We start from the raw sequence: 23,948 nt of genomic DNA on the forward strand, positions 1-23,948 counted from the left end.
CTGACTGACTTAATCTGACTTTTAGGGAGAACTGAGAAAGATGGATGGTGCAGTTTCTTGGCCTTAGGCAAAAGCAATGTGTGGCCGTGAACATGGCTGAGCATTTTGTAGCAAGTCAGTGATACGGGACACACCTGGGTCAGGTGTGGTGAATTTTCACTTCTGGAGAGATGTCACATTTCAAACTTCTGCTTTTTCTCTGGCATTGCAGCAAGGCAACTAGAAATGGTCCCCGCTGGGGCAAATGTGATGGTATTTTTGTGAGCTGGTGATTTTTAGACACTAGGTAAAACTGATGCCAAATTTGTCCCATTTGGAGTTACATCAGGAAGGAAGTTTGTTCTATCTTGTTGCTGTGCATTTGATCCAGAGGTAGCTTCTAGTTTTCAGTGTAATCACTCTGAGATCTTTCACAAGCATCCTATTTTCTGGGGAAAAAAAAATCGTAACTTAAACGCCACAGGATTTGGCAAGAACTCTTTTAGGTACGCTTTGAATCTTTCTCTTAACCTCAAAACATAACACATGCAGAACTGATTAAATGTATTTAACATAGATTAATCACTTTTCCCAAGACTATTGCTTCAGCTTTTTTGTGGTCCTAATGCCTACAAATGAAGGTAATTTTAGCTTATAGTGGACTCTACGGCTATTGAATCTTCTATGATGAGGATTCCCTAGGAAATGGTACCGCTGTGACCGGCTTTGTAGGACAGATGCTCGATCTTGATCCCATGACATCCACATTTGAAGAGGGGTGTCTTTTTCAGTATCACCATATGTTTCCTACTCTTGATATTTTCACAGTGAAAATTAATCAGAGATTTTTTTTTCTTGTGTGTTTTTTGTTTTGGTATGGTTTTCTTTTTTGGTACTTAATCTAGGCCTGTGTCTGTTGGATGTCTGTTTAGTATCATGATAATCCTTTGGGAACGAGAATGTGCTTTTGTTTACATTGCATAGCAGAGAATAAATGTCAACACTCAGGAAATAATTATTAATCAGAGAGGGAATGCAGTTCTTCCTGAGGACTCAGAGCGGAGGCTGGGTAGGAGTCCTACATTTTGTCCTTAGTGCTATCACTGAAATGTCTCTTTTCTTCAGGTATTTTTTTTTTTTTTTAATTAGGTTAATTTTATTTATTTTAGAGGAGGTACTGGGGTTTGAACCCAGAATCTCCTACATGCTAAGCATGCACTCTACCACTTGAGCTAAATCCTCCCCTTCAAGTATTTCTTAAAGTATATCCTCATCTTATAAAAGGGTGTTACTACACCATGCTTTTTGAGCATAAGGTCTATGTCTTTGCATGGTAAAAGGGTCTGTCAGCATTCATTCTGCTGATCGGAGACTCTGGAGCCTTCAAATACATTGCAAAAGGGGTATCTAGGTAGCATGCTTGCAGTTTAGTCACTTCTCATACTTGTAATTTTGGTTTGGAAAGGGCTTTTGGCTAGCTCTCCATATTTACAAATGATCATCAGTGATGCTGTTACACATTCTTTCAGAAGAATTTTGAGACAGTTGACTCTAATAAGAACTCTTATTGGTCCTGGAACTTTCTAATGTCCATGGAACCTCCCTGATTAGCCCTTGTGTTTGCAAGGAAGACAGATGCAAAGTTTTCTAAGAAAGACATTTAAGTTATTGAAAAAGTATGATTGGTTGGTAACTGGCAAACTGTTGAGATCTGAATTATTTCTGGGGTTTTTGCTTCTTTATGATTAACTTTTGTTTTTACTCATCTGCTAAATTTATGATTTTTTCTTCCCTATAATTTTAGCTTTAGTTGCCATAGGTCTTTAGCTCCAAGAAGAGTGCATGGCATGGTAGGTTTGACTGCCCTTCCCGAAGGCAAATTCTTTCATTATTTTCTAGTGAAAACTTCTTGCAGACAGAACCTTCGTCATCCTATTTACCCAGATCATAAGCCACTGATCATCTGATGGATTGGATGTTCTGGGGATAGGTCCTCACCAATAGACCAGTCCACATCATCCATAGGGTGGGGTTGGGGAGGGAGGGAAATGACAGGAGAATAAGGTTGATGCTTCCTTAGCAGGGACTGTAGATTGGGCATCTCCTTGGAAAAAAAAAAGGTGAGGGTAGGTCAGCCATCTTGTATCTACTCAAAAAAAAAAAAAAAATAAAGTACAATGTCTCATTTATGTCCTAGTCATGGGAATAGAATCAGATAATCTTTTCCGGTAAAGATTGAAAACATCATATTGTTTCAGGCACTTAGAGTGCTGAAATAAAAATGAGAAGGATGAAATTAGAATTCTCATTGTCTTCTATAATGAGGTGAGTGACTGTGTATGTGCATCTGAATAGTGGTGAACCAGGTACCTGTCCGCACCTGTGCTAGAGGTGGCCACAGCCAGTGTCGTGTATGGAACACAAGGGTGTAAGTACACCAAAGGCTGGTACCAAAGGGGAGGTGTAATGGCACCAAGGGGGTGGTATTTGCCAATGGCATGCTCTGCTGTTCCGTGACGGAATCCACAGAATGTGCAGAGAAGGAGCGGAAGAGTGACACACCTATTGGGCTGTAACTTCACTCATGTGCTTTTGTACTTGTTGACAACAAATGAAATGATCTTAATTCTTTGTTGCTAAGGAGATGTATTAAGTTTCTCAGAGTAGGATGTTACCTATTACAGAAGTATAGCAGTCCAGGTGTTCCTGGCTAATTTCCCAATGTCCCCAGACCATCCTACTGAATAGTTCCTCACCAGTCTGTAAGTGTCTGTGCTGTGGATTTCATCCTGCCCAGGGACCACAGCCCAGCTCGCTGATGGTGAAGGAGGACGTGCAGGCCTTAGTGTAATCCCTGTGAGCAAGTGTGTGTGTGTGCTGTGCTGTGCTTTGAGGCAGCTGCTTTGCACTGAAGGTGTCCGTAGGCTGGATCAGTGTTGCTCCATTCTTTTATCTTTCTTTGACCAGCAGTCAATTCAGGCATGTTCTTCTCACGGAGATGACAGAGGTATAAAAGAGTGAAACATACAAGGATTCTTAAAGCCTAGATTTGTGACTGGCACACTATTTCTGGGTTCTTGTATCGGATAAGGCAAATCACATGGTCAAATCCGCAGTCAGTTTCCTTTCCCCATCCCTAGACCCTCCCATTGATCTGTTTTCTGTCTCTATTGTGTTAGCTTTTCTGGAATGTCATATAAATGGAATCACGGATATGTAGTCTTTTGTGTCTGATGTCTTACGCTAAAGCATAATGATTGTGAGATTCACCCATGTTGTTCCACATATCAGTCCATTGTTCTATTTTATTGCTGAATAGCTTTTTGGGGTTAGTATTAGTGTCAGTGGCCTAGTGTTCAGGCAAATTTAACTCTTGCTTTCTTAGTCATTACTTTTCAGGATTGGAGGATGAAGGCTAGGCTGTAGAGAATGGGAAAGTTTTTTTTTTTTTTTAGTAAATCATACATTTTTTATTTCAAATTTAAAAAAATTGAAATGTCATCAATTTACAACCCTGTGTTTGTTTCTAGTGTATAGCATAAGGATTCAGACTGGTGTGTGTGTGTGTGTATTCCTTTTCATATTCTTTTTCATTATAGGCTATTAGAAGATATTGAATATATTTCCTGTGCTATATGGTCATTTCAATTTTTTAAGCAGAGTAATATATGCATAAAATTTTAAAAGATAAATATAAACACGGAAGTCCTCTGCTCCACTTCTTGTGGATCCACTCCTGGCCCATCTCCCCAGAGATAACCACTTCCAATTATTTTCCCTGCATCTCCTAGACTCTACTGTCATGTTTTTTAAATTGAGATAGAGTTGATGTGCAATATTATAAGTTACAGGTGTGTAAAATAGTGAGTCACAATTTTTAAGGTTATACTCCATTTAGAGTTACTATAAAATATTGGCTATATTCCCTGTGTTGTACAGCATATCTTTGTACTTTATTTTATACGTAATAATTGGTACCTTTGATTCCCCTACCTCTATATTGTCCCTCCTTTTTTCCCCTCTCCCTATTGGCAATCATTAGTTTGTTCTCTATATCCATGAGTCTGTACCCTTTTTGTTATATTCATTAGTTATTTTATTTTGTAGATTACACATATAAGTGATATCATACAGCATTTGTCTGACTTAGTTCACTTACCATAATACCCTCTAAGTTCCTCCACGTTGTTGCAAATGACAAAATTTCATTCTTTTTTATGGCTGAGTAATATTCCAGTGTGTGTATATATACCACATCTTCTTTATTCATCTGTTGATAACACTTAAGTTGCTTCCTAATGTAGGCTATTGTAAATAATGCTGCTGTGAACATTGGGGTGCATGTACCTCTTTGAATTGGCATTTTCATTGTTTCCAGATATATACCAAGGAGTGGAATAGCTGGATTAAAGGGTGGTTCTATTTTAGTTTTTTGAGAAACTGCCATACTGTTTGCCACAATCACTGCACCAATTTACTTTCCCACCAACAGTGTGACAATGATTCCCTTTTCAGAGAAGAGTTCTGAAGATGCAAAGGAGCCACAGACTTTCACAGATAACATAGAAACAGTGTTTCATGATGTTAAGAGATGGTGCCACAAGGAGGTGAGAGTATAGCTCAGTGGTAGAGTGGGTACTTAGCATAAGGAGATCCTGAGTTCAATCCTCAGGACCTCCATTAAAAAATAATAATAAATAAATAAATGAACCTAATTACCTGCTCAAAAAAAAAAAAATACAAAGTAAACCAAAAAGTTGATGCTGGTAGAAACATTATAAAGTGAGACATCCAAGAAGGACTTGAAAATATCATATGAAATACAAGGGCTGGGGAGAACCCTGAAGGTATTAAAATGAGTGGGCCAGAAAGAGGCTACTGGGCAAGTAGTGTTGTGTACAGATGGGATAATTTTAAAACTATACTTTTGAGCACTAAATGACATGAAATATTTGGGGTTTAAAGCAGATTGTTACAGCTTTAAGTGTTGCACTGGACTCAGATTAAATTTCAGTTTATGCAAAGTGCGTAAAAAACAAAATAGAACTGACCTCATGAAGTCAGTGGTGCTTCTCTCCAGCTCCCGCAGTTTGTGAACATACTGATTGGCTGTGGTCTCCTTGTGTTATGTTTACTTGTATGATTTCCCACCAGCCTTATTCATTCTTCTCAGCCCTTAGAGTATTGCCTGGCAAATGGATTTTTGGATTTTTTTGGATAGGTGTTCCCCAAGTTTTCTGATCATTCTTTTTCATGTTTCTCTTAAAAAGTGTTGGGCATGTATTTACAACTTCCTATCAGTATTTTTTACTAGGTGTCCTAATCTGATGTCATTAAATCTAACCAGTAGACCTGTTCATTTTTCGACATCTTCCAACTAGGTAATAATGTTACCAACCCTGTTGGCCCTGAAATGACTTCTGGCTCTGAGCCCTTTCTTCTCTTTATGTCCTGGACTTATTTCAGATCCTTATGGTATCTTGATGAGATTACAACAGTAGCCTTCTAACAGTTTTCTCCACATGAATTTAAAGCTGCCTTATCTCTGGGGTTGGTTAGTGATAGAGGATTTCAGTTTTTCCCTTAGTTGTTTACCCTGGAGGTAGATAATGCATGTGTGATGTGTCTACTCAGTGTGTTTCTGGGCAATATCTTAATTTCTTAATTGCGTTGCTAACTTTTGATCAGTTTACTTTTTCAAAGACGATACATAAAAGAGAAGAGTAAAATACTCTAGTGAACCTCTTAGTTTTTAATCATGTTTGACAATACTTGATTATGAAAGTCAACAAAAATGGCTAAAAACAGTTTTAGAATTACTGGTGAAATTCATTTTCCCCCCTAATTATCTGGATGTAGAAAAAGAAATACCATTTTCTAGGGTAATGTTTAACTGATGCATTTGGATGGTGTTTGCCTATAAGTTCTTAGGTTCTTAGTGGATTTTGCTTGGGTAGGGCTGGTAAAACTGAATAAGCTGACAGGTTTTTTTTTTTTTTTTTGACAGATAGGCATTTGAAAACCTTTTATGAATGTAATTCCATGTAACCTCATCTAAAAATTTGTACCCAAAGAAATCTTATCCTTAGCTAGGTCATGAAACTTTGTTTCCTAAAGACTGATGATTGCATCTATATTATCAGCCTCATATGGACTTAGTCTGAGATTGTTTATTTATTTAGAAAATGATTGAATGTATTGTAAGAACAAAGCATCTTGGATGACTGTCTTTTGTGCAATTCTAAAATACGTTGCATAATTCAAACAATGTAAATGTATGCAAAATGCTTCAAGTTTGAGTTTCAGATGATTAATTGAATGCAGGTGTTCATTGTTTACCTCATTGTAAGATAGCCTATTTTGTTTCTACTTGAAACATTCTGAGCATGAATCTATAACTGCAGAGTGAGAAACCTGTGCATGCTTGCCTTTGATTTAGTTCTTCCCTAATGTATATTCTTTGTTGGGCAAACTTCCCAGGCTGCCTTGCAGAAACAATACTGTGAATGATGTTAAAGCTAGAAAAATAGATATGTAATTGGATTATTTGTAGCCATGAACCACTACATGATTACCATGAAACAATGGTTCCTTACTTTTGTTGTCTTAGAAAACCTCTGAAACTTGTAGACTCTCTTCACAGAAAAATAACTGCATTATACACAAAATACTATTCTTAGAGGTTTTTCAGTCCCTTTGAGTTCCATTCATTCACCTCATGTTAACAACTCTCCTACATTCTCATACATTGTTTTTGGAAATATAAGTGGAAGCCACCCTTATGGTTGACAATATGGAAACACCTAATTAGAGTGTTCATAGACTCCTGTTTGGGGGTAGAGACAACCAACTGAGTGTGTACCTAATCTTGTTCACTACTCAAACCTCATTAAAACTACTTAACAAGGGATTAAAACCAACATGAACCCATGAGAATAAGAAGAATAAGCGAGGTGGTGATGGCAAACAAATCAATAATCAGAAAGCAGGTGAATGGGTAGTAACTGACCCAGTCAATCTGAGAAGGCTGAATTATAAGAGTGGTAGGGAAAGCGAAGAATCAAAATTGAGTACAATAGAATCCCCAAACAGTTCAGGACCTGGTAGCACCAGGTACCCCTAGAACTGAGCAAAAGAGGACAAAATAAAGAGGCTCTGCTGGAATGTACTTAAGAAATAATCTGATCTCTAAATCTCCTCTGCTCTATGGCCCATCCCTCTACAGAGGTGGGTGGGGCCAAGTGCTCCCTATGTCTGGGGAGAATGTGGGGTGCAGTCAGTTGAGAGTGAGTGCCTTGCCCAAAGCAGTGACTAACAGACCACGTGCATCCTGCCTGGCCAGGGGCTCTTCTCCCACTCAGCAACCAGTATCCTGGTTGGCTGGGCTTTCTCTCCTAGCTAGAAATGGGAAGAATTTTATTTGTGGAATATGTTCAGTCTAAGAAGAGAGACCTAAAAATACTAACCTCAGGGGTCCCCTAGTAAACATTTCAACACTGTTACCCTACAGTGAAGCTCCTTGTTCACAAACCCCAACCCTGCACTCATTGCTTAATAGCTTTTTAATCTTCCACTCTTAAGTCTAAGGTGACAGGCAGTTCCATCTCATGTGAAGAATGCACTTACTCTGGAAGGTAGAGACCAAAACAAGCAAGCGTAACATGAAGAAACAGCGCATACGCAGAGAAAGGAAAACTTTAAAAAAGTGAATAGCATCGCAGAGGTAAAAGTTCACTGTAAATGTGAAGTAAGATCAGAATGCTGAAAAAAATAAACATTCAGAAGATGAAAAAAAAGATCTGGGGTTAAAAATAAATCTGAGAAACTTTCCCAGAAAGGACAAAAAACATGAAATAGAAGACAGAAAACACAATTAGAAGTCCAATCCAACAAAGCCAATACTTAGTGACAAAACTTCCCAAAAGAGAGAAAATCGAGGGGAGGAAATATCAAAGAAAAAAAGCAATAAAAAGTATTTTAAAAAACTTACCTCTCTTATACCTTTCTTGGAAAGCTAGTCAAGAATATGTTCCACAAAAATGAGTCATTCAATAAGATTATATGGGAGATCAGAGATCTGTGACAGCAGAGAGATGGAGATTATCCCCAGGATGCTGGTCTAGGGAGATTTTAGAATGAGAATTTTGTGTGTGGGACTGTGAGAGGACAGCCAGTCCATGTTGAAGGTCAGAAGAATCCAAGGATGACTTCTTCAGGAATATAAAACTGGTGAAATGCCTTATGTGTCTGAATATCTTGAAAGTAGATCAAGACAAATAGCCAAGTGTTTGCTGTTGAATGAGTCATAAGTATACAGAAAACTAAACACTTGGAAGAGAAGTTCTAACTCCAGGAAAAGCAAAGACTTAAGCAGGAAAGGAATCATAATATATAACTTAGCGATGAGTAATGTTTGCATAGTCAATAATGTAAACACTTCATATTGATTTACGCAAAGTGGTGATATAGAAAGCTTGAGGACTGGGAAGTATTCGTGTGCTTTGTGGTGAGGTTGGGAGGAAAGAAGAAAGAATTCTTCCATAAATGACGGCCAACTCAGAAAATAAACAGGCAGTGTTACAAGTATGTTATTTAGAGAGATGGTGTGATAGGTAAATTCTTTAATCCCGATTCATCTGTCCTCTGACAGTGTTCTACTTTTTCACCCTTGCCATGGCCTCTTGGTGAGTGAAGTATATTCCTCTGCTCCTAGTCTGGATTTTGGCCGCCTAACTTGCTTGGGGACTTTAGCAGATGTGATATAGGCAGAAGCATAAATGTGCTTGTGCTGTTGGGCTTGCCCTTTTGTGCTTCTGTTGCCCTAAGGAAAGCACACTCTGGTTGCTGCCCCTCCAGTCTGGCCTGCAGAGTGTGACCCATGGATCAGAACACCCACAAACAACCCACAGCCCTGCAGTGGAAAGCAGTCATCTCAGCCGTGTGTGAGAAATAAGTTTATTGCTACATGGCACTGAGATTAGATCTACATTTTTTACTTAGCAATAATTGACTGTTGCACAGGGAAATGAAGAGTAGAAGACTCAGTTGAAAGATGGCCTCTGGGGAAGCCAAAGTTGAGGGTGAAGGAGTTGAGGTCAACTTTTCATAACAAATCTTGTAGGGATATTTGGTTCTTGAAACTATGTCCATTTATAATTGCAAAGTATGAACTAAATATTGAGGAAAAAAATGAAGCATCATGTGATTTTGTAGTTGGAGTTCACAAAGGAAATCTAATGGATGGACAAGAGATCAAGGCAGTCAGGGTGCTAGTAACAAAATTCTTTCATGCCTTCAACCATAGTTTGGTGGTTGATTAAGAGCAGTCTAAGAAAATGAATGGTTTCTAATCGACCACAAATGGAAGTTTTATAGGACTGGATGCCTCACTCAAGTAGAAGGACTCAAGTGTGAGTGGATAGTGAGAAACGATGGGTAGAGCTTCTGGTTGGACTGAATTATGAAAATGAAGAGTGTCAGGATCTACAGATAAAGGTAAAAATCAAGTTTCCAACATCAGAAATTAGTTCAAGTGAAGTTAAAGGTCAAGGAAACTGCTAAAGTATTTAAAGTTTGTGCACATGGACCTGGGATTCAGCCAGTATAAGGTCAGTAATTGGAGTAAAAAGGAAGCCTGAACCCTACGTGCCTGAAAATGCAGAGCCTGTGAAGCAGTGAGAGACGACATATTATGAAGGGTTGCGACACTGGGCCAGATGGGATTCATTTTGGAAGGGCAGAGGGTTCTGCACGGAAGAAGAGCATTAGGAATCTGGAATGTTAGTCCCGCCTTTGAAGCTGGTACTAAGTGGTGATTGGGAAAAACAACAGATAACCATTTGAGAACGATGGTGAGCAACTGGTATTCCTACAGATCTAGTAGGTGAAGAACTTCTGAGGTACTGGGTTTGAGTTACTGCAGCATAACAAAGGATGGTGCAGGTGAATGGGCTAGGAAGGAGGTTAACTGTAGGGTGATGGTCCAGGGAGACTGAACAGTATGGGGGGTAGAGGGCAAACTATTTGACCCTAGTCATGTACCTACCGTACAGAAAAAACAGAAGAGCAGTCTACACAGAAGATTCAACTATGGGTGGTGTACAGAACAATTCCAAATGGGAAGAGAATATCCATTATTCTGATTGTCACAACTGAAAATAATAGATACACTTTAAACTTCCTGTTTTTTTCATTTTATGTCTTTATTCTTTCAATTTCATTCATTTTCCTTCTATTTTTCTTGAAGGAAACCAGGTACAAGGGAAAGCATAAAGAGAAGGTGGTACACATTGTCAGAGCTATCCCCAGTATCACTGCAGAGAAAACAGCTCTACACAATCATCAGATACTACTGAATAGCTTCTGGCTGCTTTTTAAACCTCAATTTGTATAGTTAAGTATCTAAATTATAACCACAAATTATCCAGACTGTATCAAGGAATAGCCATAAACTAAACACTATGCCAGGCACCTCACATGGCTACTGTTTGTTCTTTTTAATAGCTCTTATTCTCCGTTTCTGAAAATGGCAGAAGCTGAGGGGACAGACTAGTTAAGCATCTTCTCCAGTCACACAGCTTGTTATGTAGAAGGACCACAGTTGGAACCCAAGTCCATTTGACTTCAGTGTCCATGCACTTAACTACTTGGCAGTAGTGCCTGCAATTCACTGAAATACACATAAACATTCACTGATTGCACACACCCATCTAAGGACTTGTAACAAATGTTAGTGTGCAGTTTGCAAAATGCTTTAAATTACTGCTAGAAAAAGAAAAGAACAAGAACAAATTGTATAAAAATTAATACCTCATATTTATTATAATAGCCAGGTTTTATATTTTATTCTGCAGTAATATATATAGTACTTTCAGATTTGGGTGTTCAGAGCTTTAGATGCTCTGAAACCTAATTATCACTAGAACTTCAGATTGATTTGCTGAAAATATTAAATATATATGTTCAGGAACTAACATTGATATTGCATATTACATTATATTGCATAAATAGTACATGAAGTTTTTTCCTAGTAAGTAATCCAAGGACCATGTACACATGGCAAGGGTAAAAATAAAATCTTGTCAACTCTGTCCCTTCATCTTTCTTCCCAGAGGCAAACAGTTTTTCCTGAGACTTTCCAAAGAGACTATTCGGTCTTTTTTAAAAAATTTTTTATATGATTTGTAAAGGTTACTTTTCATTTACAGTGATTGCAAAATATTGGCTATATTCCCTGTGTTGTAAAATACGCCCTTGAGCCTAACTTGTATGTCTATGCACCTTTTGTTTTTCATTTGTAAGCGTCCATCCTGAGGAACCACAATCCCCTCTCTTACCTGCTGTCTCATCCTGCCTTGTGCATAGCTATCATCTTGAAGCTGTTCTTCACTGTTACCCTGGTACTTCTCTTTATTTCTCTCCTGTTAGGATATCGTGCTTTCTGTGTTCGATGTCTTCCATTTTCTCATTTTACTCCCCAGTTTTGTGGCGCACCATCTACTGAGAGGGCATGGGGAACGTCTGCTTTCCCATGCATGTAAGGCGCTAAAATTTGTTACTCTCCCCTAACAACAAGGAAAAGGCTAAACAAACTGAAAAACAAAATAACATACCTCTTAGACCCATCAGAGAAGTAAAGTCACAGGGCATACTGCTGTCCTCAAAATTGCAGAATAGGCAAATACAGAGAATCACAACTTCCTGGAGCAGAAATCTGTAAGCAGAAACTGCCGTGGGAACCAGAGCCAGGACAGGAAAACCTAAACTGCAGTTGATGAGTTGCTGGAGACAAGTGGGGGCAAGTCAGGTAAAAACTCCAGTGGGACCTAGTCACAGCGGAGCCTCCTTTCCCTACTTGCGTGAATTTTACTTCCAGGAGCTCAACCAGGTTCTCCTGTGAGTATCTGAGAGCAATTCCCTCTTATTTCTGATAGGGGGAGGGGAAAAGTAACCATTTTGGAATACTATCAAGCATGCTGTTCGTCTTAACAAAGTTGGGCCCTCCAGAGAGCCTGATTTAGTAGAGTCTAAAGGATTTTTTTTTCCAGAGTAGAACTTACCTGAGGGAATGGAAGTACACAGCTCCAGCTCACGCCAGCCATCTGCCCCACGTAATGCTGGGGGACTGAGAGCACTTGTGATGTTCACAGTCCAGATGCATGGATTTGTTAAATGATTGCGACCCAGTCACAGGATGACAGGATGCTCTCCCCTGCCCCCAGTCTTCCCACCACAGTACCACAGGCCTACGCACCGCAGTTCCTTTAACCTAGTATATCATATCTGGCAATCAAGAAAAAATTGCAGGGCACAATAAAAGGCAAAAAGCACACTAAAATTATTTGTGTATAATTTGAAGAGAGATAGCAAGCATCAGAACCAGAATTAGAAATGGAAGAAACGTGGGAATTATCAGACAGAATTTAGAACAACAATAGACTAAGGGCTCTAACCCTCTGCAAGAGCGGAGGAACAATGTAATCAGAAAGTTGGAAATTCTAAGAATAAAACGCTAGAGATCAAAAGCTCTAACAGCAGTGGGCTCATTAGTATTCCAGGAACAGCTGAGGAAAGGATCTCTGAGCTTGAGAATATCTTAATAGAAACTTCTAACACTGAAAAGCAAAGAAGAAAAAAAAGACTGGAAAAAACACAACAATATCCAAGAACTATGGGACAATTACAAAATGTAACATACACATACTGGGAATACCAGAAGGAGAAGGGAACACAGAAGAGGAGAATGTTTGAAGTAATGACTGAAAGTTTCCTCAAATTAAGGTTAGGCACCAAATCACAGATCCAGGAAGCTCAGAACATCAGACAGGATCAATGTAAAATAAACTCCAGCTAGTCATATGACATGCGAACTGCAGAAAATCAAAGAGATACTGAAAAAAGCCAAAAGTGGGAGGGAACACCTTACCTGCAGAGGTACAAAGATAAGAACTTTATCAAACTTCTCGAAACCATGCAAGCAAGAACAGGGTGAAGTACTTAAAAGTTTTAAGAGAAAAAACCCACCAACCTAGAATTCTCCACTCTTGAAAATTACCATCCAAAAGTGGAGTAATACAAGAATCTCAGACAAACATCAACAGAATTTGATGCTAGTACACCCGCCTTCCAACAATGTTAAAAGAAGTTCTTCAGAGAAGGAAAATGATATGAGTCAGAAACTTGGATCTACATAAAGAAAGCAAGAACACTGTAGAAGGAATAAGTGAAGGTAAAAGAAAAAGCTTTATTTTTCTTTATTTTTCTTCCTTAACTGATCTAACAGATACCAGCTTGTTCAAAATAATAAAATCAACAGTGTAATTAATGTATGTGTGTTTATATATGTGTATGTCATAAGTGAAACGAGTAACAGCAATGATACAGAGGAGGGAAGGGAGGAATTGGGGATATTTTGTTACTATAAGGTACTTGTACTACCTGTGAAGTAGTAAAGTGTTATTTGAAAATAAATGTGGGTAAGTGGTAAATGTATATTGCAAGTTCTAGGACACCCCATAAAAGAAATGAAAAAAAAAAAACCCCATAACTGAATTACTAAGAAATGAGAAAAAAAGAAATCATGCAAAATTCTAAATTAAAACCAAAAAGAGCAGAAAAAGAAAAAAGAAAGAACAAGGGTAACGAATAGAAAACAGTAACAAATGTGGCAGATACTAATCCAACTGTATTAATGATTTTTAATGTCAGTAATCTAAATGCCAACTTAAAGGCAGAGATTGCGGAATGCGTCGAAAAACAAGACCCAACTATATGTTATCTACAAGAAATCTACTTTAAATAGAGATGGATTAAAAGTAAAGAGGCCGGGAAAAAAGATAAAAAGTAAATAGGTGGGAGAGTATTATTCCATTGTATATATACCATACCTTTATCAATTTGTTAGTGGACACTAATGTTACTTCCGTATCTTTGTGGTTATAAATAATACTGCAGTGAACATTGGGATACATGTATCTTTGAATTAGTGTTTTTGTTTTTTTGGGGTATATACCTAGGAGTGAAATTGCTGGATCATATGTAATTCTATTTTTAGTTTTTTGAGGATCCTCTATACTGTTTTCCACAGTGACTGCACCAATTTATTTAACTTTCATCTTGGGGGCACAAATGTAAATGGTGTGCTTTTAATTTCAAATTCCACCTGTTCATTGCTGGTATATAGGAAAGCAAAGGACAGTTGCATTTGAAGAATTTCAATATGATGTTGAAAAGGAATGGCTAATTAGAGGGGATGTCCTTGCCTTATTCCTGATCTTTGTGGGAAAGCTTTCAGTTTTTCATCATTATAGTAGTATCTGTAGGATTTTTGTAAATAATCTTCATCAAATTTAGGAAGTTTCTCTCTAATCCTCATTTGCTGAGAGTTTTTACCATGAATGGCTGTTGGATTTCAAACATTTTTTCTACATCTATTGTAATACTCATTTTTCTTCTTCAGTCTGTTGATGTGATATATTCTAATATTTTATAAAGTTGAACTAGTCTTGAATACCTGGGATAAATCCCACTTGGTTGTAGTCTTTAATTGTTTACAAATACTGTTGGAGTCTATTTGCTAATATTTTGAGGATTTTTACATTTATGTTCATGAAATAGTGGTATGTAGTTTTCTTTCCTTGTAATGTTTTTGTATGGTTTTGGTATTAGGCTGGTATCAGAATGAGTTTGGAAATCCTCCCTTTGCTTCTAACTTCAGGGAAAAATTGTACAGAACTAGCATCATTTCTTCCTTAAATGTGTTAGAACTCACAAGGGACTACGTATGGGCTTGGCAATACTTTACAAAGTTATCAATCACTGATTCAATTTCTTTAATAGATGCTGACCTATTCTGATTGTCTATTCTTAGTTTTTGCAGACTGTCTTTCAAGGAGTTGGTTTATTACATCTTGGGTATTACATGAGGGTATAGAATGTGTCATAAGGTACCTTTGTTATCCTTTTAATGTCCATTGGTTCTGTAAAGATGTACCTCCTACTGCATTTCTGGTACTAGTAATTCATGTCTTTTTTCTTCATAGTGTGGTCTACTGATTTTATTAATATTTTCAAAGAATCAGCTTTTTAGTTTCATTGATTTTTTTTTCTGATTTTCTGTTTTCCATTTCACTGTTTGCTGCTTTAATTTTTATTATTTTTCTCCTGCTTATTTTAGAATTTGCTTTTTTCTGATGCCCTAATGAACGTTAGATTATTAATTAGATATTTCTTCTTTCCTAATATATACACTTAATGCTATCACTATGACCCCCCATGCTGGATAATGTTGACATTTTATGCAATTATACATGAATTAACTTACTTGATTAAAATCTGCCGTCATGCTGGTTGTTTTCTTTTTGTTCCTTTTCTCTTTTTCTGCCTGATTTTGTGTTAATTTACTTTATGATTCTGTCTTGTCACTATTGACTTCTTACTTTTACCTTAAAAATTACTTGTTTAGTGATTACTTTGGGTTTAGAATACACACTGAATCACAGTCACCTTAATATAATATTACACCACTTGATGAGCATCCAGTAGCAGGTTCCTAAAGAGGAGCATGCCGGTGGGGATAAATCCTGTTACGGCTCTGCTTCCCAGAGGTTCTGTATTCTCCTAGTCACCTCCACTCAGCACTGAGCAGTTGGTTGACGTATTTAGCTGATTTCTTCTTGTTTGTCTGTATGGTATCCAGCACCTCTTCCTTTTGTGTTGTGTCATAGGTGAGCCAAAGATGGCATTCTCTCCCTCCTTGGGGGAGGCATGACTTTCTTAGATTTAAGGCAATTTTGTCATCCTATGACCTCAGCTCTGATGGGTTCAAGAAGAAATTCTGCTTTTGTAGTATATCTGCTTTTTCTTCTGTTCAGAAATGCGCATCACTTTCCAAACCCTAGGCAGTAGAAATCATCATGTTCTTGATAAACTGATTCAGAATTTACCTTGTCATTAAGCATGCATTATGTGAACCAATTGTGAAAACAAGATTTAATGCAAAAAAAAAAAAATTACCAAAAACTCCATACTTAGTTGTGATATTAGTCTGTACAATGAATGACAGGTTCGGACCACTGGTTCTACCAAGATTGCTCAGCCTCTGTTTCTGGTATGTATTTCATATATACCTGATGCATCATTTTCCTTGTTTCCCACTGACCCTGTTGACTGGAATCCTAAAGACTTCGTGTAGTTGTAAGCTGTTGCAATCTTGGCTGGTACATCACATCACTGGCAGGAGTACTGCATCAAGTAGTTCTCACCCCACCACCTGAGATGGGAAGGAAGTAGCTGTTCCTGTGGGTTCCTCTCAGTATGCACTTGGTGAGCACTTTTAAGGCTGTCCACAGATGTGATCAGTTTCATCTTGGGATTTAACCATGTGTTAAAGAGAAAACTCAGTTTACTGCATGTATGTCTCACTCACATACTACTAGTTGAGACTGTAGATGTTGGAAGTAGAATGCAGAGGTTTACCAAAACTTAAAATTTATTTGAATTGTAGCTACTGCTGATAATACTAAAGATAAAAATATTTAAGAACTATGTCATGTAATGTATCAGAATGGAAGTTTTAAACTAAGACTATTCTGATTAATTTGGGACTGTAGGTATAGTTGATGTTTTTTTTTTTTCTTGTTCATTATCTTCAGAAATCATTAGAATTCAGGGTTTTGTAATCTCGGTGTAATAGATTGGCAAAGGGTGCTAAATGTCATACTCCTATTGGTTGCCTTCCTTCAGTCTGTATTACATGGATATGTTCTTTATAAAATACAAATCTAGCAGATGTCTGCAACCTCTGCCTCTTTGGCACTTTTTGCCTGAAAGATATCCCTATCCTTGAGTTTTATTCAGTCTTTGGAATGAGATCATAGACCATTTCCTCTGACAGGCCTTCCCTCCTCCTACAGAATTAAGTATTTTATCTCTTGGTCTATTTCCGGATGTTCTTCCAATGCTGCATCTATCACATTCTTTTTTTTTTTTTTTTTAATTGAAGTATAGTTGACTTACAATGTTGTGTTAGTTTCTGGTGTACAGCAGAGTGATAATCATATTCTGTTACAAAATATTTGTTAGAGATCAGCCTCCCCTTCTAGATTTGGGTTCCTTGAGGACACAAAACATGTCTTATTTATCTTCTTTTTAAATATATATTTTGATTGAAGTATAGTCAGTTTACAATGTTGTGTCAATTTCTGGTGTACAGCATAATGCTTCATTCATACATGAACATACCTATATTTGTTTTCATATTCTTTTTTACCATAAGTTAATACAAGATATTGAATATAGTTCCCTGTGCTATACAGTATGAATGTATTTATCTGTTTTATATATATTAGTTTATATTGTTATATATATAGTTATACAAACTATATATATATATAAAGTTATACAAACCTTGAACATTGTAGGCCCTTAGTATTATTCAGCTGAATTATGTTGGTCATTTTGATGGTTCTGCTTAAAATGCTAAAAAGTGTTATTTATATTTTACTAAATCTGATAGGCCTTTATATTTTTTCTCATAATGAATGACTGAAATGTTCCCATGTTCAGAATCATAATATAATATATCCTTTAAGAAGGGTATATTAATACTTAAAATGTCAATAAGACCTGTGACTTGCAAATATCTTGATAGAAATATAAGGGATTTGGAGTTTTATGGATACCTAATTTGTTAAATCAAGTTCTGATACCATAATCCTCAGGCATACCTCCAGGAATTTTAGAACATGTTTGAAAAGATAGGTTTTGAGTGAAAGAATAAGTGTTTATAGGACACCTGAAACGATTGAGGAAGTTAAAAACTCTTACAGTTGTAACATTCCTGTTTTCTACTTGTTTTGTTTGGCTTTGGGGGCACGGAGAAAATTAATCTAACTTGATTAATCAGTAACTAAAGAGTTTTTGAGTTCCCTAGGCCCTTTTTAATATGGAATTGATTATGAAATTAAAAAAATTAGTTTTATCTAAAATTACCTTTTAACTTGATTCTTTATTTTCCTACCCAGTGTAGTGACTATGACTTGGAATTCGGAACTGAGTGTTTGCAGTTGGCTCTGAAATACTGTCATGTCAAAGCCAAACTTGTGGAAGGATCACCTGACCTCTGGAAGGTAAGGAAGTTAGTACTTTGCTTTGTGTTTCTGTGTCATTCCTAAAGACACACTGTGCAAGTACAGACACTTTCCAGGTGTTTTAGAAAATGGAGAAGTAGTATAAAAATACCTGGTTTCATACTGAAACAATATTTTCAGCAAAAAGATGTGTGTATGTACACATTAAAAGAGTTGAGTTTCACTCAATTTCTGAGCCATCAAAGTATGGTATCATTTCTATTGCTTGGTTCCAAGAAAATTCACTTTGGGATTATTTATGGGAACAAATTCCATTTTAGCCAATAAGATGGCTTTTTTCACAATTTTTTGTGTGTGTTCTTTGTCTATATTCTTTTACTGTGTTGCCTTACTCTTACCTGGTTTGAGGGTGCAATTCAATGCTTCCCAGAATAGCAACATTTCCTCCCAGACCCTGGGATGGTAATTCTAACTTAACTGGGTTGAAACACATACCTGTCACAGTTCTGACTCAGTGAGGTTGGTTGCTAGACTCACTCACTGCCCCAAAGAGGAATTGTACTTTTACCTGTGGAAAGATTTGACTCTTCTAATGGCAGACTTTCTTTTGGAGGAATGAATGAAGTGGTTGTAGCACTATCATACACCAGGTCCCTGCTGGCACAGGGGTGTTTTACAGCATGACTCTCTTGTGTTTCATTAGGTAGAAAGGTGTTGAATTGAACAGTATATTCTGAAATAGAATTGTGGAGTCATATGATAATTTTGAGTAAGAATTGCTGCTTTTGAAGTTTGGATGAAATCTTTATAAGAAGCCATCTAAATCTGATTAGTAAAGATTCATCCTAAATTCTGAGATTATATGAATCCAAAAGCATATTTCTTCATTGATGTAAGAACAAAACAAAACACCCAGCCTGTGGATGAAAGATCGTCTCATATCATACATGTCTTAAATTGTTACAAGATTACAAAATAGTGACATGCCTGGATTATTGCCTGATGAAGAAAATTCATGCAGTATTATTGCTCTTTTAAGAGTATCCAAATGTCATCAACCCAGTAGGCAAGTATTTTATTCACTTTGTTTATTCTTTTCTGTATATGGCTCAGATGGTGATAATACATAGTGAGAGAATTTTGGTAACAACCAGCTAGGGGTTTTGTTGAAGATCTGACCCACATCTCTACAGAACCCAGCTATCCTTAATTTGTGGGCTATGTAAGAAAAAAAGTAAAAACTCCAGACATTTTATAGCTACTAACAATGTCAACACTCTGGCCTTACTGCTAATATTTTAGACTGTGTGATTATCTACTTCTTGTGGGTATTCTGAGCCTTCTTCACACTTACAACGCACCCTGAGGTCTGCAGATAAAAGGAGAGAAGCACTCTGCTCTTTGAATTTCCACTCCACCTTCACAAATGTATTTCAGTCTTTTTGGAATGAAATGTCCTATTTCCCTGCTTCCTCCAGCAACATGGTCTCCCAGCTTTAGTCGTCACATCTCGGTGCTCTACTTCTCTTTCATGTGCAACAAATGTCAGTGCGCTGAGCAGCAGTTGGCCCTTCCAAGTGTTACTCTTCATTCTCTTGCTGAGTCATGTAATGCGTGCTCTTGTGGGTTGGGTTGTGGCCCCCTCCCCTACAAAGGTATGTTGAAGTCCTAGCCCCTGACACTCGTGAATGTGACTTTATTTGAAAAGAGCGTCTTTGCAAATCTAATCAAGTTAAGATGAGCTCCTACTGGTATGGGGAAGGCCCTCAATCCCACATATGAGAACAGGAGAAGAGATTTAGGCACAGACGGAGAGTGCCAGTGGCAAAGGATACAGAGAGAGACCTGATGCATCTACAAGGAAGGGAAAGTGAAGGTGGCCAGCAACCCCAGGAAACGAGGAAGAGGCGGGGAAGGAGCCTTCTCTAAAGCCCTCAGAGGGGGGAATGGCCCTGCTGACATGTGGATTTCACATACCTAGCTTCCAGTGCTCTGAGAGGATGCTTTTCTATTTTAAGCCACCCAGATTGTGGTACTTTGTGACAGCAGCTCCAGGAAACCAGTACACATGCCAAGGGGTGATACCCTGTTAGGCCCAGAGGGCTCCTCTTCATAGTATCACCTTCCAAATTGGGCAGGAGTGGGGAAGCCTTACTGTTTAGGATGTTTGAATAATGATGCATCTTAGCAGGATCTTGGGTTCTAACTGGCCATGTAATGCGATGGATTGGGCAAAAAGTCTTTCAATTGGCAGTCATGAAGTCTTTTTACAGTACCACAGTTCTTCTGTAACAGAGGAGAAGTTATTTTGAGTGCAAATATTGCAGTTCTTTCAGGTTCTTTATTTCCTTCTTCTGCCTCCTGTCTCATGATCTTCTACCTTTTAAAAAATCTTTTTGATTTTTCCTGGCTGTTTATTTAGCCCTACTTACCCTCTTTTGATATAGTATGAGTTGTCTTTAGTATAAGTTTCTAACTTAATTTTGTGGTCTTACTTTGTATGGATAGAGAATATTACAATTGTTGTTTAAACCAAAGCAATGGAATCTACATGTTGAAATAAGTGTTCTAATTCAGTATTAATTCCAGTGATGCCTTTTACAAGTCAGATTTGAAAGATTAAGTACAATTTTGCTAAAACTGGTATTGGACTTCAGTGGACTCCACATGATTCAGAAACCTGACACAGTGAAAAGCAAATCTCAAGAGGCTTTTCACGACCGTAAACAGTAAGGCAGAGGAGGATTCCGAAACATGAAGCCAGGGTGCTTTCACCTACCCCTTGGAATGTCAGGGAATTGGACTGCCACAGTGATGTGAAGAATGAGTAGAAATTTCTCATGACCATGTGTAGCACTATTACTTTACCTGACACCAGAAATCTCAGGAGGACTATTATTTTGTATTTTACATAGTTTTGGTTTTTTTTTTTTTAATGGAAGGAAATGTAGACAGTAAGTGCTCAGAGTTGATGGCATCATTCCTGCAGTAGCTCCTCTGGGATTGGAAGAAACATCATTTTTTAAAAGATCACCATGAAGGGGTAGAGGATATCCTTGTGAGTGACCCCTCCTTCCCGCCACATCCTCTACCCCCTGCCTTTTACTCTGAAAACTATAAGACACTGATGAAATTGAAGATGACAGACAGATGGAAAGATATACCATGTTCTTAGATTGGAAGAATCAATATTATTAAAATGACCATTCTACCCAAGACAATCTACAGATTCAGTGCAATCTCTATCAAGTTACCAATGGCATTTTTCACAGAACTGGAAATAAAAATGTTAAAATTTGTGTGGAAACACAAAAGACCCTGAATAGCCAAAACAATCTTGAGAAAGAAGAATAGAGCTGGACGAATCATGCTCTCTGGCTTCAGACTACACTACAAAGCTACAGTAATCAAAATAGTATGGTATTGGCACAAAACACACACATAGATAATTGGAACAGAATAGAAAGTCCAGAAATAAACCCATGCACTTAAGGTCAATTAATTTAAGACAAAGGAGGCAAGAATATACAATGGAGAAAAGACAGTCTCTTTAATAAGTGGTGCTGGGAAGGCTGGACAGCTACATGTAAAAGAATGAAATTAGAACATTCTCTATGACCATATGACAAAAATAAACTCAAAAAGGATTAAAAACCTAATCTTAAGACCGGATACTCTAAAACTCCTAGAGGAAAAACACGGGCAGATTACTCTTTGGAATAAATTGCAGCAATATTTTTTCAAACCAGCTTCTAGAGTAATGGAAATAGCAGCAATAATAAACAAAGGGAACCTTTTACGTTTACTTAAAAGCTTTTGCACAGCAAAGGAAACCATCAACAAAATGAAAAGACAACCTACAGAATGGGAGAAAATATTTGCAAATGATAAGACCGACAAGAGACTAATTTCCAAAATATACAAACAGCTCATACAGCTTAATATAAAAACAAAACAAAACAAAACAAAACAAAACCAAACCCAAACAATCCAGTCAAAAAATGGGTGGAAGACCTAAATAGCCTTTTTCTCCAAAGAAGACATACAGATGGCCAATAGGCACATGGAAAGACACTTATCATTGCTACTTACTGGAGAAATACAAAATAAAACTGTAATGAGGTATCACCTCACACCAGTCAGAATGGCCATCATTAAAAAGTCGGCAAATAGGTGCTTGAGATGGTGTGGAGAAAAAAGGAACCCTCCTACACTGTTGGGAATGTAAATTGGAGGACAGTATGGAGGTTCCTTAAAAAACTAAAAATGGACTTAGCATATCATCTAGCAATCCCACTCCTGGGCATATATCTGGACAAAACTGCAATTTGAAAAGACACATGCACCCCAATGTTCATAGCAACACTACTTACAATAGCCAAGATATGGAAACAATCTGAATGTCCATTGATAGATGATTGGATAAGGAAGATGCGATCTATATATACACAGTAGAATATTACTCAGCCATAAAAAGAATGAAGTAATGTCATTTGTGGCAACATGGATGGACCTAGACATTATCATATTAAGTAAGTCAAACAGAAAGAAATATGACTTACTTATACCTGGAATCTAAAAAAATGATACAAGTGAACTTATTTACAGAACAGAAAGAGGCTCACAGACATAGAAATCGAACTTACAGCTACCAAAGGGGAAAGTGGTTAGGGGGAAAGGGATAAATTAGGAGTCTGAGATGAACGTACACACTACTATATATATAAAATAGATAAACTACAGGGACCTACTGTATAGCACAGGGAACTATATTCAGTATCTTGTAATAACCTATAATGGAAAAGAATCTGAAAAAGAATATGCGTATAACTAAATCGCTTTGCTGTACACCTGAAACTAACACACCACTATAAATTTACTATACTTCAATTTAAAAATTTTAAAGAGATGAAAAATCCACCATTAAGATAAATTCATTTGAAAAAACGAATGAAATACTTTGACAATTACTCTGTTTAAATCTGGAATGCAGTTTTACCCCTCAAAAGAAGCGGGAAGTAATAAAAAAATCAACTATGGTAATTAGTCATGTTCCCATTAATTTCTATTCTGAGTTTACCTTACACAGCAGACAATTAGTATAGAATAAAAGCACTTTCTCATTTAAATTGCAAATATTGAGTCCAAATTTCAGATCTAGTTATCTTTGGGTTTTCAAGGAAACATTTTATTCAATTCTTATGTGAAAAATATATCCACTAAAGTGTTCTGTTTACAGGTCGAGTTTGGCTCACTGTTTCTATTGCTGAATTCCAGCGCTTAGACCAGGACCTACAGCATAGCAGTTATTTGTTGAATGAGTGAATGTTTAATTTGGTTAGAATGTGTAGTCTGAAACTGTCTGTTGTCTAATTTTTTCCTCAGATAATGGAATTGCGTTTTGGATTAGTAACTATAGTACTAATTTGGCTGACATGTACTTGTTCAAGAGGTAGTGTGACAATGTCACACTGGGTTTTAATAGATTGGTAGACAGCTTAAAGAACTTTCCGTCTCTTATAAGTTAGCTGCTATGTTAATTCTGGATTGTAAATTATAGTTATGGGCTAGGATTTACCTTCCAGGATATAGGCATAACAGGGAAATCTATTTTGGGTAGAAGTGTCCTGAGCCACTGAGCTGGACACAGTTTCTGTACAAGTTTAGTTATGAGATAATCTGGAGGAAAACAGTCCAAATTATATAGACACTAAAGGGTACTAGTTTGAGTATTTCCCCAAGTGGAAGATTGTTTACATCATAATCATTTGGGCACTTGAACTATAAGCTCCTAAGTCCTTACAGTACTTATTAATATATTTATTTACTATGTCCTTTAGTTCTGTGATGCAGAAAAAGTGATTCTGCAGTGCAGTGCAC

General features: G+C 37.3%; 1 protein-coding gene across 1 annotated transcript in view; it reads left to right on the plus strand.

Moving 5' to 3' along the window:
• The window catches only part of CRPPA (CDP-L-ribitol pyrophosphorylase A), a 226,894-nt gene that overhangs the window by 36,328 nt on the left and 166,618 nt on the right, over positions 1–23,948 (plus strand). Inside the window, exon 4 of the mRNA XM_064487527.1 lies at positions 18,003–18,107. Coding sequence (XP_064343597.1) covers positions 18,003–18,107 — 105 coding nt within the window. The remainder of the gene's footprint in view (positions 1–18,002; positions 18,108–23,948) is intronic.

The sequence above is a fragment of the Camelus dromedarius genome, chromosome 7 (assembly GCF_036321535.1).
Source record: "Camelus dromedarius isolate mCamDro1 chromosome 7, mCamDro1.pat, whole genome shotgun sequence".
In the NCBI taxonomy this organism is placed as follows: Eukaryota; Metazoa; Chordata; class Mammalia; order Artiodactyla; family Camelidae; genus Camelus; species Camelus dromedarius.